We start from the raw sequence: 14,943 nt of genomic DNA, 5'->3' as shown, positions 1-14,943 counted from the left end.
TTTGTAGTGGGCCACATCAAACCAGTCAGAACGCTGATGACTCAAAACTACCCACTACATGGCAGTCATGCAGAGCAGCCTAGGTGTCAGGTTTTACCAGCTGTTTTTGAACTCCACATTTATATCTATGTGACCCAGGTGATACTTATCCCCACAATATTTCTTTGCATGTTTAAGGCTCTTAACATGTCAACAATGTATTCAGATAACACAGCTAGAATTAGCTGATCACAGTAGATGCCATATGTATGATTGCTAACTGGCATGATTTTTCTAAGCAGTGGCTATGTATTTTGATATTGTTGACAGACCAATGAGTACTCGTGGTTGAAGCTGGCATCAGTAGCTATGGGACCACTATTGCATTGGGCTGCAGAGCTTTGCTGGACAGCAATAATACAACTATCATTGGGATATATAATCAATGAACTAATAAGCTGACTGTTTACATCAGGGATGTCTTTGCCAATATATATAACAACAGTGAGCTATTTATGCATGTATGTCAGTGTGTTCCAGGTAGACTTCAATGGTTTCTTAATAATAAAGGAGGAGACAGTGTGAACACTTAAAGAACTGATATGTACTATAATTTGTTGATAGGCCATTATTATGATCAGATTATTAAAATTTAACAATAATTACATAAGTGTGTAGTTATTTCCATGCCACTGTTTCTATAGGTACTGACTTTTTACCCATGTTTACACCTGTGTAAGTGTGTGTCACGTATACTGCAAACATCTCTATCCATCCTTCACCTCAACAACCCCCCCCCCCCCCTCGCCCCCATTCCATATTTCCATCTCCTCCCCGCCCTCTTCTCTGTCCATCTCTTCCCCTCCCCTCTGTCTGTCCATGTCCTTCTCTACCTTTTTTCTGCCCTGTCTTTGTTCCTCTCGTCGGCCACACTCTCTCTGTCCACCCTCTAAGCTACTCCATCTTCACGCCTACCCCACTCCGACAGATGGTGGGCCTTACTTCCACAAACATACATGCTACAGACAGACAGAAACATACACATGTGACACATTTATTGGGGGAGGGAGGGGGGGAGGGGGCAGGGACTCAATAGGTAAAGTATACATGACAAGGGGGTCCAAACGCGATATACCATGCACAAAGTTGGAAAAAATTTGGAGCCTTCTGAATGCTTCAGACCATTTATTTTAGAGACATTTAAAACACCTAAAGCATGCCAATTTACTTGTTTTACAACATAATTTGAGATTACCAAATATGGAAAAGTTATAGTAATATTTAAAGTTATTAACAGTATGTGTATGATTATTATGTATTATATCATAAACAACTGTGAAACTTTCACATTGAATGGTTTTCCAAACTAAAATCTGCTTGATTAAAAAAGTTGCCTATTACATACATGGTGTTATTTAGTTTATTTTTGAAACATTAAAAATACATTTAAAAACGCAAATGGAAACCTGTGAAAGTTGTGAATAAATATGTAAGTAGTCAAAAAGACAGAAATGACAATTAAATAAGTTGTTAAGAACATAAGGTAAGATAAGCTTATAAAGTTAATCCTATAGCAATCTACATACATTTCTTCTGTTTCCAAAATTGGATATAAATATTCTAGCAACATTTCTGAAGTCTGTTTGATCCAACAGCAACTTGTACCCACTGCAAACTGCTACATGATTTGGCCTCTGATGTATCATTGTGGAATGCAGACAGATCATCAGTCATCATAGAGCAATAAAACAGCTTTCTGATTGCAGTTTGGAGCTGGGCACACAAGCATAAGTCCTACCAGTGCTCCAACATTAGATAATAATTCTTGTACTTCCTTTTTCATAGAAAATGTCTTTTGTGTCTTTCAGGCATTAAATGTTGTTTCATAGATGAGAGAGTTAAAGTTCTGTTATCGAAGGTTGAACATCAATTTCCGGGTATGAAGCTACCACAACATGTCCTCTCTTCTTCAGCAGCACTTTTCCGAAGGAAACCTGCTTCTTCATGCCAGGTCGAGTGTTGGATGTCATATCAATGATTTCAAAATATTCCTGTCTGTAAAGCTTTTGAAGCAAAAGACATTCATGTGGATCCATGCCCCCAGACAGCCAATTAGGAAATTTCACCCTTGGAAGTTGGAGCTGTTGTAAGCCACGCTCAGATATAATATCATATCTTCGTGTAAGGAAGAAAACTTTTCATTCGTCCTGAGTTTGTTGAGACCCACAATTACATATTGAAGCAATGAATAAAGTCCTGAGACTGTTATTTTTTCTCCTTGGAAACTCTTGTTCAAGACTTCCAGAAGCTCAGTTACTTCTTTCCTCATTATGAAACCAAGATATGTTTTGTCAGCCTCAAAGAATGCTTGGGCCAATGCCTCCTTCGTACCCCATTTCTGTTAAGTTCCCACTGTCTTGTGAGTCAGAGGATTTTTTTGGTCAAAACCATCAGTAGAGCTGTCTACTGGGACATAAAGGTTGATCTTGGCAACATCACTGATAGGTCCTTCAGCACTTCTTCAATAGTACATGTAAACTTGTCTTTTGCTTTTGTGTTTGAAAACTGTATTCTTAATTGATCAGTGGAATTTTTGACGGTACAAGCAGATTTGTGCTTACCTAACCTGCTCATCACCACTCGTTGTCATACTGACACAGCTCATTAAAACTTGGAATATTGTCTTCATAGTGAATAATACAAGTGTTTTTGATTTACTGGATCTTTAGTAAATTCTGCAAACCACTAATTATTACTGCACATGAACTATTATATGTATAATTACTTAAGTCTGGATATATGCATTCAACAGTGTCTTTTTTTTGTCAAGTAAGAGTCAAAAAATTATACTGCTTTCAAAAGAATATTGGGGGAGGGACACGCCACCCCACCTCCAGTGATGATGGAATCCTCCCCCCCCCCCCTTGTCCATCACCTCCCACCCCTTTGTCCCCGCAATCCTCCCTCTGCCCCCGCGATCCTCCCGCTGCCCCCGCGATCCTCCCGCTGCCCCCGCGATCCTCCCGCTGCCCCCGCGATCCTCCCGCTGCCCCCGCGATCCCCTTCCCCTCTCTGTCCCCGCGGTCCCCTTCCCCTCTCTGTCCCCGCGGTCCCCTTCCCCTCTCTGTCCCCGCGGTCCCCTTCCCCTCTCTGTCCCCGCGGTCCCCTTCCCCTCTCTGTCCCCGCGGTCCCCTTCCCCTCTCTGTCCCCGCGGTCCCCTTCCCCTCTCTGTCCCCGCGGTCCCCTTCCCCTCTCTGTCCCCGCGGTCCCCTTCCCCTCTCTGTCCCCGCGGTCCCCTTCCCCTCTCTGTCCCCGCGGTCCCCTTCCCCTCTCTGTCCCCGCTGTCCCCCTCCCCTCTCTGTCCCCGCTGTCCCCCTCCCCTCTCTGTCCCCGCTGTCCCCCTCCCCTCTCTGTCCCAGCTGTCCCCCTCCCCTCGCTCTGTCCCCCGCCCCTCGCTCTGTCCCCCGCCCCTCGCTCTGTCCCCCGCCCCTCGCTCTGTCCCCCGCCCCTCGCTCTGTCCCCCGCCCCTCGCTCTGTCCCCCGCCCCTCGCTCTGTCCCCCACCCCTCGCTCTGTCCCCGTCCCCTCGCTGTGCGCCTCCTCTCTCCATCATGCCCTACACCCATTCTATACATGACAGTGTGCATCCCCCTTGAAATCAATTCCATGCTACCCGCACAGCTACCTGGGCTGCCTAGATGTTGGTCTTTACCAACTTGTTCCTCCCCACCCTAAATATGCGAGCTGTGTGATTTGTTCCTCCACAGTATATCTTTTGAGACAATCTCAGCAGGTTTACCAGATTTGGTTGAGATCAATAGAGTGCTTTAAGAGGAGGTGGGGTTAGCATCATTTTAGGAGATGTGTATCTGATATATAATGTGATTGTCAAACTCCAGTGGCAAAATGTTGGTGTTTATTCAGGGATATTTTCTGAATATTTTGTGTAAAGAGCTTGTGGTCTCCAGTGCCTTGTTATAGAGTGTTAATGTGGTTGTTATGTGATGTATTCAGTTTTATACATTCATTACCTTTTGTTTCAGAAAAAGTACCTTTACAACAGTGAGAAACCTTAACATATGATTACCAAAATGCACAACAGAAAACACAAATTAGTACTACCACCCTACAGTGCAAAAGTACTATGTAAACATTAGGTTGTGAAGATATTCAGGTTTTCAGCACATGTGGTGATAATGCATGGTTACTCCCAGTTTCGTCATGAAATGATGTCTTTTCAATTCTCGGAGCAGGTGCTGGGTATCTGGCAGTATACACAATCTTCATTGTAGAGTCAGCAGTATTGAGATTGGAGAATGAATGAACGAATAAGAATATGTTTTGTCTCATTCCTTCTGCTTCATTTTGCAGAATAATTCTTGTTGCATAAAGTAACATTGCTGCAAAGCTGACACGAGAAGATGCGTGACATATTTTATTTTTGGAGCTCCTTTGGTGTGGTAGAGTTGGTTGAACTGTACCAGAAATACAAAGGAACAAATGAAATTCCAATTACTCATAAACAACTTCTGATAGAAAACCCTAAATTACATTTTAGTGCGCAAAGGACAGTGAGGGTAAAAATGCATTTGTCCAGAAATAAGGAAAAACTGAAACACACACAACAAGAATTTAGATCAGTATTGTTAGTCTCAAATTAACTAACTAGTCAGTGATATCAATGTAATATCATCACTGTTCACTTTATCAAGTGTGGATTAAATTTGCTGTATATGTGTGAAGCTATAAACCAAAGGAACATAAAATAAAAGCTATTTATTGCATTATTTCGTCTTATGTTTATTTCAGTTGATTTTGTATTAAAAACTCTTGATAACCTGCCCTTATGTAATATTTAAATGCACTTTCACCAATAAGTTTTTCAAAAATTATGGAAATGTCTCCTTCTTTTAGATACAGTTTTATCAAAGTAATAATTTTTAGTGTGATAAAATTTAGGTTTGCAGATGAAAGCAGTGGTGAAATGGTAGCAATTATGATTGGTTTGTTGTGCCATTATGTAGCGTACACAGTGGCAGGTTTTCTGTACCATGACTACTGTGTGTTATTTATTTGTAGTAAGAAATTATCAAAGGGCTGTATGTGGATAAAATAGATTTCAGTGATTACAGAATTCAGCACATTTAACTAGGCCAAAAGCACCAAAAGAACAGTTATGTCTATGTTGAAATTATGATGCACATTTCATAGAATAAAGATATAAAATGCTGTTGGTCTAGCTGATTCTTCCATTTATTCATTTTTATTAACATGCTCTTCTTTAGCCAGTTTTAAATTCATTTATTAATTTCTAAGTTTTTAATTTTCTTACAGTAATGTATTTTGATATGAACAGTAGACTTTTTAATGCAATTAAATCCTTGCATTGTTTCAGCATTTCTTTCAGAAATTCAAGAATTAGGTATCAGTCACTCTACAGAAGACGTGGATCGTTTGATAAGAGCTCATGGGCACACTCTTCATGATATTTATGTTCTGAGAGCTGGAAAATTTGACCGTATACCTGACATTGTTGTTTGGCCAGGTTAGTGTCGCTATTATCTAACACTATAATTATTCCAGAATGAGATTTTCACTCTGCAGCGGAGTGTGCGCTGATATGAAACTTCCTGGCAGATTAAAACTGTGTGCCCGACCGAGACTTGAACTCGGGACCTTTGCCTTTCGCGGGCAAGTGCTCTACCATCTGAGCTACCGAAGCACGACTCACACCCGGTACTCACAGCTTTACTTCTGCCAGTATCTCGTCTCCTACCTACCAAACTTAACAGAAGCTCTCCTGCGAGCATAGCCCCAAGAAATCAGTTCAGAATGCTTATCATGGATTAGCAGTTCCAGTGAGATCTGTTTGGAGACCTTCAAGAACATGCTTATAGCTACGTATTTACCATCTGCAGTTGGTACAAGCTCTAAACCCTACAGTCTACATGTGACAACTTTGCAAAAAAACTGTTGCTGCATAACAATGAAGATTTTCTGGATCGTATCTTCTTCAGTGATGAATTGACATTTTACTGTAGTGGAAATGTGAACACACACAATGTGTGCATCTAGGATCAGCCAATCCCCACAAGATGGTGCAGTTGCAATAAGACTCCCCTAAATTGAATGCTTTTTGTGACATATCGTGGTGGAAAGTTTAATGGCCTTTTGTTTTTTTGGTGAGTCAAATGTAACTGGTGTTTCTTATCGTGAGGTACTAGAACTGTGGCTCTTTCTTCAATTGGAAGAAGCTGGACTGCAGAACTTCATTTAGCAGCAAGATAGTGTGCCTTCTCACTGGCATAATTCAGTATGTGATCGGTTAGCCGATGACGTATCCGACCACTGGATTGGTCACAAGGGGCTGAATGACAGAGCTTGTTTTGCATGATCTCCAAGTTCACAGATGATCTGACCCCATAAGATTTTTACCTTTGACATTTCATAAAGGATCATGGGATTTGCCTTCATTACTAGCTGGTGCACTGGATTTTAAAAACAGCATCATTGGAACAATTGCTTCAGGCACACAGTTCAAGGTTTGGCAACAACTTTCCTGTTGACTCGATGTGTGACAAATGGTACTCATGTTGAGCACTTTTAAGAAAAACTGTTTGCGTTGCTTTTTGATTTGATGTATTATTTATAATTGTAAAAATTATAAGTTGAGTGTAACAAATGCTAGAAAGCCTTAAAACCCATATATTCATTTTCAAATGCTCTATACTTATCAGGAACTATGACATCAGTTTCAAAGTTTCTAGATTTTTGAATAAGTACTATGTGCAGTTATTAGTATATTCAATAAGCACTACTAATTTCCAGCTTTCTTTCAGCTTGTACTTGGATTGTGTGTATTCAGCACTGAAAATAGAAAACTTCTGTTAAATTTCTTAGTGCAGTATTCTTGCAGTGAAGTTATTGCTTATTTTATACAGTGCCTCTGTAGTGCCCTTGCAGCAGGCTTCCCTATACTTTATCTTTATTACTGCAACTATGGTGAGTTGCTATCTCCAGTGGGTGAGTCCTTGTTGTGTACATAATGTATGTCTTGTTGGGGTCACATGGTCGTGTATTGCTGTGAACACAATGTATCTGTTGTTGGGGGTCACATGGTCATGTATGACTATAAGATAAATCTTCACCCATTGAAAACTTCTGCTGAAAATCACGAATTTGAATGGCATTCAGGTATCAATGCCTGTTCTGTTGACCACACTAGGATGTTGTTTGTATAATCATAATCACATCATCAAAATAATTTAGTTCTACATGGTTGTAATATAGTTCTTATAGATACATTGAATCATCTGATCGACACACTGTGTGGCACAATAATAAAACTGATGAACTGAACAGTCATGTTGCTATGTGTGGTACAAACAGTATTGATGGCACTGTTCTCCAGTGTGGTTTGTTCTTAGTCACCTTGCTAAACTGTTCATTCTGTTCAGCTTTCAAACATGTCATATATGGTTTAGTTCAGTGTCTTACGTCTCTGTTTTTCCTAATGTTGGGATGTGTGTTCAGCTGCATTTGGCAACTAAATGTCGGTATTTTTGATGCATTTAGGAATGTCAATGAGTCAGTGTTCTTAACAATGTTCTTACAAATAAATGATTTTCAGGGTCTCAGTTTGGATTTCTAAAGGACTGAGATGTTGAGAAGGCCATGTACTAAATGAGAATCTGCTAAATTTATTTAACTATAAATAGGAGACTATCAGCATATTCTGTGATCTGTCAAAGGCATTTGACTGTGTTACTGCAACTAGTTGACAAAAGGAGAAACTATATATATGCAATAGATGAATCAAACAAAAGGAATGAAGAAGTATAAAAAATGGGATTGTCAGAAAATTCAAAATCGCAAAGCAAGAAAGGGTGGATGAGAATTTAAAGACACAGAAGCTTGCTTAAGTTGAGCAAAGATTGGAAAATTCTTTAATTTCCTATTTTTATTTGGGGAAAAGAGAACCACCTGTGTGAATATCAAGAGCTCAGATGACAAGTCAGTACTAAGCAAAGAAGGGAAAATAAGATGATGAAAGAAATAGGAGTACTGTGTAATTGAAATGAACTTGAAAGAAAAATTATAGAAAGAGAACAGGAAATAGATGAAGATAAGTTGGGAAATATGATACTGTAAGAAGAATGTGACAGAGCATTGATAGACACAAGTGTAAACCAGGCCCTGGTGTAGGCGAAATTCCCTCAGATTTTTTGAGATCTTGGGAGAGCAAGCCTTGACAAAACTGGATCACAGAACATTGAATTCCCTAATGATTTCCAAAATGGAATGTCCCATGCATCCAACTCCAACTGCTATCCCACATTTTAAGTCTGTCAATTCCCGTCATGCAGCCACAATCACATCAGAAACCTTTTCATGTGAATCACCTGAGTAAAAATCACAGCTCCACATTGCACTTCCCTTTTATACCTTGTGTACATGATACTACCACCATACTACCACCATCTGCACATTTGAATGTAGCTACCCCATTACTTTTGCATACCAAATGGTATGCAAAAGTGATGAGATAGCTACATTCACATAGGCAGATGGTGGTACCGTTTGGTATGCAAAGTAATGGGATAGCTACATTCACATATGCAGATAGTGGTAGTATCACATACACAAGGTATAAGAGGGAAGTGCAATGGTGGAGCTGTGATTTTTACTCGGGTGATTCACATAAAAAGGTTTCCAATGTGATTGTGGCTTTGCACGACAGGAATTGACAGACTTAAAATGTGGGATAGCAGTCGGAGCTGGATGCATGGGACATTCCATTTTGGAAATCATTAGGGAATTCAATGTTCTGAGATCCACAGTGTCAAGAGTGTGTTGAGAATACCAAATTTCAGGCATTACCCTTCACCACGGACAACGCTGTGACCAACAGTGTTCACTTAAATGACAGAGAGCAGTGGCGTTTGCATAGAGATGTCAGTGCTAACAGACAAGCAGCACTGTGTGAAATAGCCACAGAAATAATGTGGGACATACAATGAATGTAGCCGTTAGGATAGAGTGATGAAATTTGGCATTAATGGGCTTTGGCAGCAGTCGACTGATGAGAGTTCCTTTGTTAACAGGAGATCATTGCCTGCAGCACCTGTCCTGGGCTTGTGACCATATTGATTGGAAAACTGTAGTATGGTCAGAGGAGTCCTGATTTCAGTTAGTAAGAGCTAATGTAAAATTCGAGTGTGATGCAGACCCCATGAAGCCATGGGCCCAAGTTGTCAACAAGGCACTGTGGAAGCTGGTAAGGCCTCCACAATGGTGTGGGCTGTGTTCACTTGGAATGGACTTGATCCTCTGCTATGTTTAGATGCTTTAAAACCATTTGCAGACATTCAGGTCCTTCATATAGCCAAATAATAATGGAATTTTTATGGATGACAATGCGCCGTGTCGCCAGGCCACAATTGTTCACATTTGGTTTGAAGAACATTTTGACAATTCTAGTGAATGATTTGGCCACTCAGATAGTACAACATGAATTCTGTGGAATGTTCATGGAACATAAAAATGTTTGAAATTATATATGGCTATAGAGGCAGCATTGCTCAGAATTTCTGAATGGGACTCTCAATGACTTGTTGAGTCCATGCCACGTCAAGTTGCTGCTCTGCACTGGACAAAAGAAGGTCCAAAATGATATTAGGAGGTATCACGTGACTTTTGTCACCTCAGTGTATGAGACAGACAAAATACCATCAGATATAAAGAAAACTGCAATAATTGCAATTCCAAACAAGGCTGGTGTTGGCAGGACTGAATATTAGCAAACTATCAGTTAAATAGGTCATGTTTGCAAAATACTGGCATGAATTATGTACAGAAAACTGATAGCTGACCACAAGGAAGATCTGTTCGGGGTCTGGAAAAATGTGGGAACATGCTAGGCAATACTGACCTTACAACATTTGTTAGAAGAAAGGCAGACATACTTTTATAGTGTTTGTAGTTTTTGACAGTTTTGCTGCGGCTATACTCTTTGAGATTCTGAAGATAGAAAGAATAAAATACTAGGAAGAAAACATTACCTGCAACTTCTACAAAAACCAGACTACAGTTACACGAGTCAAATGAGATGAAAGGACAGCTGTAGTTGAGAAGGGAGCGAGAGGAGGTTACAGCCTGTCCACATGATATGTAAATTGAGCAAGCTGTGAAAGGAATCAAGGAGAATTTGCAAACAGAATAAAAGTTCAGGGAGTATAAATAATTACTTTGAGGTTTCTGATGACATGGTAACCGTGTCAGAGATGATAAAGGCCTTGGAAGTACAGTTAAACACAGTTGATAGTGTCTTGGAAAGTAACTATAAGATGAACATCATCAAGAGTAAAACAAGGATAACGGAATCTAGACAGGTTAAATGTAGTGATGCTGACGAAATGAGATTTGGAAACGAGACTCTAAAAGTAGTAGATGAGTTTAGCTATTTGGGCAGCAAAATAACTAATGATGGCTGAGGTAGGGAGGATATAAAATGTAAACTGGCATTAGCAAGAAAGGTAATTATGAAAAAGAACATCTAAAGCAAATTTAAATCTTAGTAAATCTTTTGTGAAGGTCTGGAATGTGGCCTTGTACAGAAGCGAGGCATGGATGATGAGCAGTTCAGATATGAAGAGAATAGAAGCTTTTCAGATGTGGTGCTACAAGAGAACGCTAAAGGTTAGGTGGATAGATTGAGTAACTAATGTCAATGTACTGAAACAAAACAAACAAAACACATACAGTTTGATTAAAAAGGAGAACTTACCCCGAGGAGTGAAGGAATGACAATTTGGTGAAGTGTGGGTGAAGAGGGTACAAATTATAGAGCAAGATCAAGGGATGAATACAGTAAGCAGCTTCAAGTGGAGTTATTTGGGCATGAGGATGCTTCCATAGGATAGAGTAGTGTGGATAGCTGCATCAGACCAGGTAATTTAGCATCATATTTTGTCAAGTTAAAGTTTTTGGAGTCCAAAAGTGAGTAAAAGTTGTTCGTGACATGAATTCAAGAATGTCTTGCAGATGCGTGTCCTAGGAATTGGATTTATTAACCACAGTCTCTCAGTATGTTTATTTCTTAACGGTGTTTATTTTCTTCAAATCATCAGGTTGCTCAGCTCACCAATTCAATACTAGCTCTAAGCACAGTCTTTTGTTACTTACTGTCATTCAGAAAGGTGTCCATTATTCAGAAACAAATATTTTCAATAATTTACAAACACCTGTAAACATTTGGCTGTGAACAAATTGCAATTTGTAGTGGTCCTAAACTGTTTATTGATGGCAAACTGCTCCTACTTCATTATTGAATTTCTAAGCAGAACCAATTGATGTACATGTTTTTCTAATGATATCGCATTACATAAGTGCTATGTAACATCTGAATTCGACACTGCACACTTTCAATACATTAATCTAACCATTTAAGTAAGCATTGTAAATATTTTATTTTGACCATGCTTGGCTGAAACAGCTTAAGTATTATCTAATGCACTTTCATATTCATTTGTTTGCATGTTTAAAATTTGTAAATGAAAATATGATTAAAATTTGTTACTTACTCCATATCCTTCAGGACAGTTCCATTTAGGGTAGCATACCACTTTCTCTCTCTCTCTCTCTCTCTCTCTCTCTCTCTCTCTCTCTCTCTCTCTCTCTCTCTCTCTCTCTCTCCCCCTCCCTCCCCCTCCCCCCCCCTCCCAATCTCTCCCCTACTGCCCCTTCCTCCTTCAGGGGCTCAGCACTTGTTTGCTTGGTACAGGCTTGGCAATCCCATAGTAGCTGAGCTGGGGACTGACATGCATGACTGTTGAGGTAGAACAATTATTAGTGGGTGACCTCAAATTTTATTTAGTAACACGACTCAAGGAGCTGCAAATCAGAATGTGTCTGTAGTGATCAAGAGGAAGGCGGGGCATTTGAAAAAGTGCCCCCCGTCTATATTCATAAAAGCTCAGAAAGGCTTGCTGGTACCTTAGTCTATTAAGAGGTTATAAAATGGTTCCTTATTGTTGAGACTAACAGAGCAAAGCAGGTGGAACTTTTTAGAAAGTTGGACAAATTTGGTGACTACGACATAATTGTTGAGTTGCATAACTCACTCATTTCAAGTAAGATTGTGGTCACATGCCATGATATTATAGACATAGAAATCACAGAACATAATTAAGAATGGGCAACAGGAGGGGATAGTGGATGTGGAAGAAAGGACAAAAAGGAATAACAGAGAAATTGAGAAGACTACCACTTTCATTGTGACGTTCAGTTCTCCAGCACTTCTACATCTACATGACTACTCTGCAATTCACATTTAAGTTCTTGGCAGAGGGTTCATCGAACCACAATCGTACTATCTCTCTACCACTCCACTCCCGAACAGCGCGCGGGAAAAACTAACACCTAAACCTTTCTGTTCGCGCTCTGATTTCTCTTATTTTATTTTGATGATCATTCCTACCTATGTAGGTTGGGCTCAACAAAATATTTTTGCATTCGGAAGAGAAAGTTGGTGACTGAAATTTCGTAAATAGATCTCGCCGCGACGAAAAACGTCTTTGCTTTAATCACTTCCATCCCAACTCGCGTATCATATCTGCCACACTCTCCCCTATTACATGATAATACAAAATGAGCTGCCCTTTTTTGCACCCTTTCGATGTCCTCCGTCAATCCCACCTGGTAAGGATCCCACACCGCGCAGCAATATTCGAACAGAGGACGAACGAGTGTAGTGTAAGCTGTCTCTTTAGTGGACTTGTTGCATCTTCTAAGTGTCGTGCCAATGAAATGCAACCTTTGGCTCGCCTTCCCCACAATATTATCTGTGTGGTCTTTCCAACTGAAGTTTTTCGTAATTTTAACACCCAGGTACTTAGTCAAATTGACAGTCTTGAGAATTGTACTATTTATCGAGTAATCGAATTCCAACAGATTTCTTTTGGAACTCATGTGGATCACCTCACACTTTTCGTTATTTAGCGTCAACTGCCACCTACCACACCACACAGCAATCTTTTCTAAATCACTTTGCAACTGATACTGGTCTTCGGATGACCTTATTAGACGGTAAATTGCAGCATCATCTGCGAACAACCTAGGAGAACTGCTCAGATTGTCACCCAGGTCATTTATATAGATCAGGAACAGCAGAGGTCCCAGGACGCTTCCCTGGGGAACACCTGATATCACTTCAGTTTTACTCGATGATTTGCCGTCTATTACTACGAACTGCAACCTTCCTGACAGGAAATCACAAATCCAGTCGCACAACTGAGACGATACCCCATAGGCCCGCAGCTTGATTAGAAGTCACTTGTGAGGAAATGTGTCAAAAGCTTTCCGGAAATCCAGAAATACGGAATCAACCTGAGATCCCCTGTCGATAGCGGCCATTACTTCTTGCGAATAAAGAGCTAGCTGCGTTGCACAAGAATGATGTTTTCTGAAACCATGCTGATTACGTATCAATAGATCGTTCCCTTCGAGGTGATTCATAATGTTTCAATACAATATATGCTCCAAAACCCTACTGCAAACCGACGTCAATGATATAGGTCTGTAGTTCGTTGGATTACTCCTACTACCCTTCTTAAACACTGGTGCGACCTGCACAATTTTCCAATCTGTAGGTACAGATCTATTGGTGAGCGAGCGGTTGTATATGATTGCTAAGTAGGGAGCTATTGTATCAGCGTAATCTGAAAGGAACCTAATCGGTATACAATCTGGACCTGAAGACTTGCCTGTATCAAGCAATTTGAGTTGCACCTGAACACACTGTGGCAGGGTTTGTCTGACGTAGGGTTAGGCCTTACGTATCTAACATTATGCGGTGCTATAAATGCCAGTGATTTGGCCATAGAATGCTAAGTTGCAGAGGTGAAGCGACCTATGGGAAGTGTGGAAAGACTGCCCATGAACCTTGGACTTGTTGTGTATTACTATGTACTCAATGGTAAGTGTTGATGGGCTACAGAGTGGTGCAGCAACTGTCATCGTAGGAAAGCTGGACAGGAGTAACAATGATTAGCGAAGAAGGTAACACAACAAACAGAAGATTTACTTAACTAGTATTTCTCCAAATGTATGAAGACTTGATACAAAGAGAGCAGCAAAAAAAAAAAAGAAGTCCAGCTATTACAACAGCAACAACAATGGTGATGGAGGCAAGATTATGGAGCATCTGCTTAGCTTCCTGTAGCAAAGCGACTCCAAGTGTGAGTGGGGCAGAGTGGCTTCTGCTGGCCATCCTACATTGCAGCAGGAGAAGGTGCTAAAGTACAGAGTTGCTGGAGGCATGTGTTTATGTGTGTATGATGGGTCCACCAGAATCCATATGAGTGCTATCGAGGTCAGACAGAAACTTACAATTCTGTTGCAATGTGTGGGGGGTGACACCAATACGTAATATCACGGGACTGACTGCCCATCTCCAGGAATGTGCATTAACTGCTCTGGGGAGCCACCCAGCCTGGAGCCAAGGCTACCCTGTTTCTGCTGAGAAACGCAGAATTCAGGAAATAAAACTGACAAAGCAGATCCTCTTTGTAGAAGCCAAAAAAGAATATAAGGCACCAACCCCTCCTGTGCTGCCACTTCGTATACTTCCCTGCCACTTCGCATGCTTCCACGGTGCAGAAACCTGTTCCCAAGGTAGACACTTTGATGCAGATGACATCCTCTGCACCATTATCCACTACCAGCACCTGTACTCGCACCTATACATGACAAATCAAAGTGAGTAAAGACATAGCAATCCAGGAAGCTATGAGAGAAGAGATGAGCAACATTTTCCCAGTGAGCATCGAGAAGGCACCCCAAGAGCAGACTGCCTCTCAGTGCCCCTTTTCCCCATCATTCTCAAAGGGAAAGTGTCATGAAGTTTGGGTCAAAAGCTATCCCGGACACCACAGGATTGTTCTGTCACATCTGACTGATGAGGAGG

General features: G+C 40.7%; 1 protein-coding gene across 1 annotated transcript in view; it reads left to right on the top strand.

The window, feature by feature from the left end:
- Positions 1-14,943, top strand: part of LOC126457684 (alkyldihydroxyacetonephosphate synthase) — a 238,234-nt gene that overhangs the window by 156,608 nt on the left and 66,683 nt on the right. The window contains exon 4 of the mRNA XM_050094189.1: positions 5,374-5,523. Within this exon, the coding sequence (XP_049950146.1) occupies positions 5,374-5,523 (150 nt within the window). The remainder of the gene's footprint in view (positions 1-5,373; positions 5,524-14,943) is intronic.

The sequence above is a fragment of the Schistocerca serialis genome, chromosome 2, assembly GCF_023864345.2.
Source record: "Schistocerca serialis cubense isolate TAMUIC-IGC-003099 chromosome 2, iqSchSeri2.2, whole genome shotgun sequence".
Classification (NCBI taxonomy): domain Eukaryota; kingdom Metazoa; phylum Arthropoda; class Insecta; order Orthoptera; family Acrididae; genus Schistocerca; species Schistocerca serialis.
The sequence above is the reverse complement of the archived record's forward strand: the minus strand, read 5'-3'. Positions and strand labels throughout refer to the sequence as shown.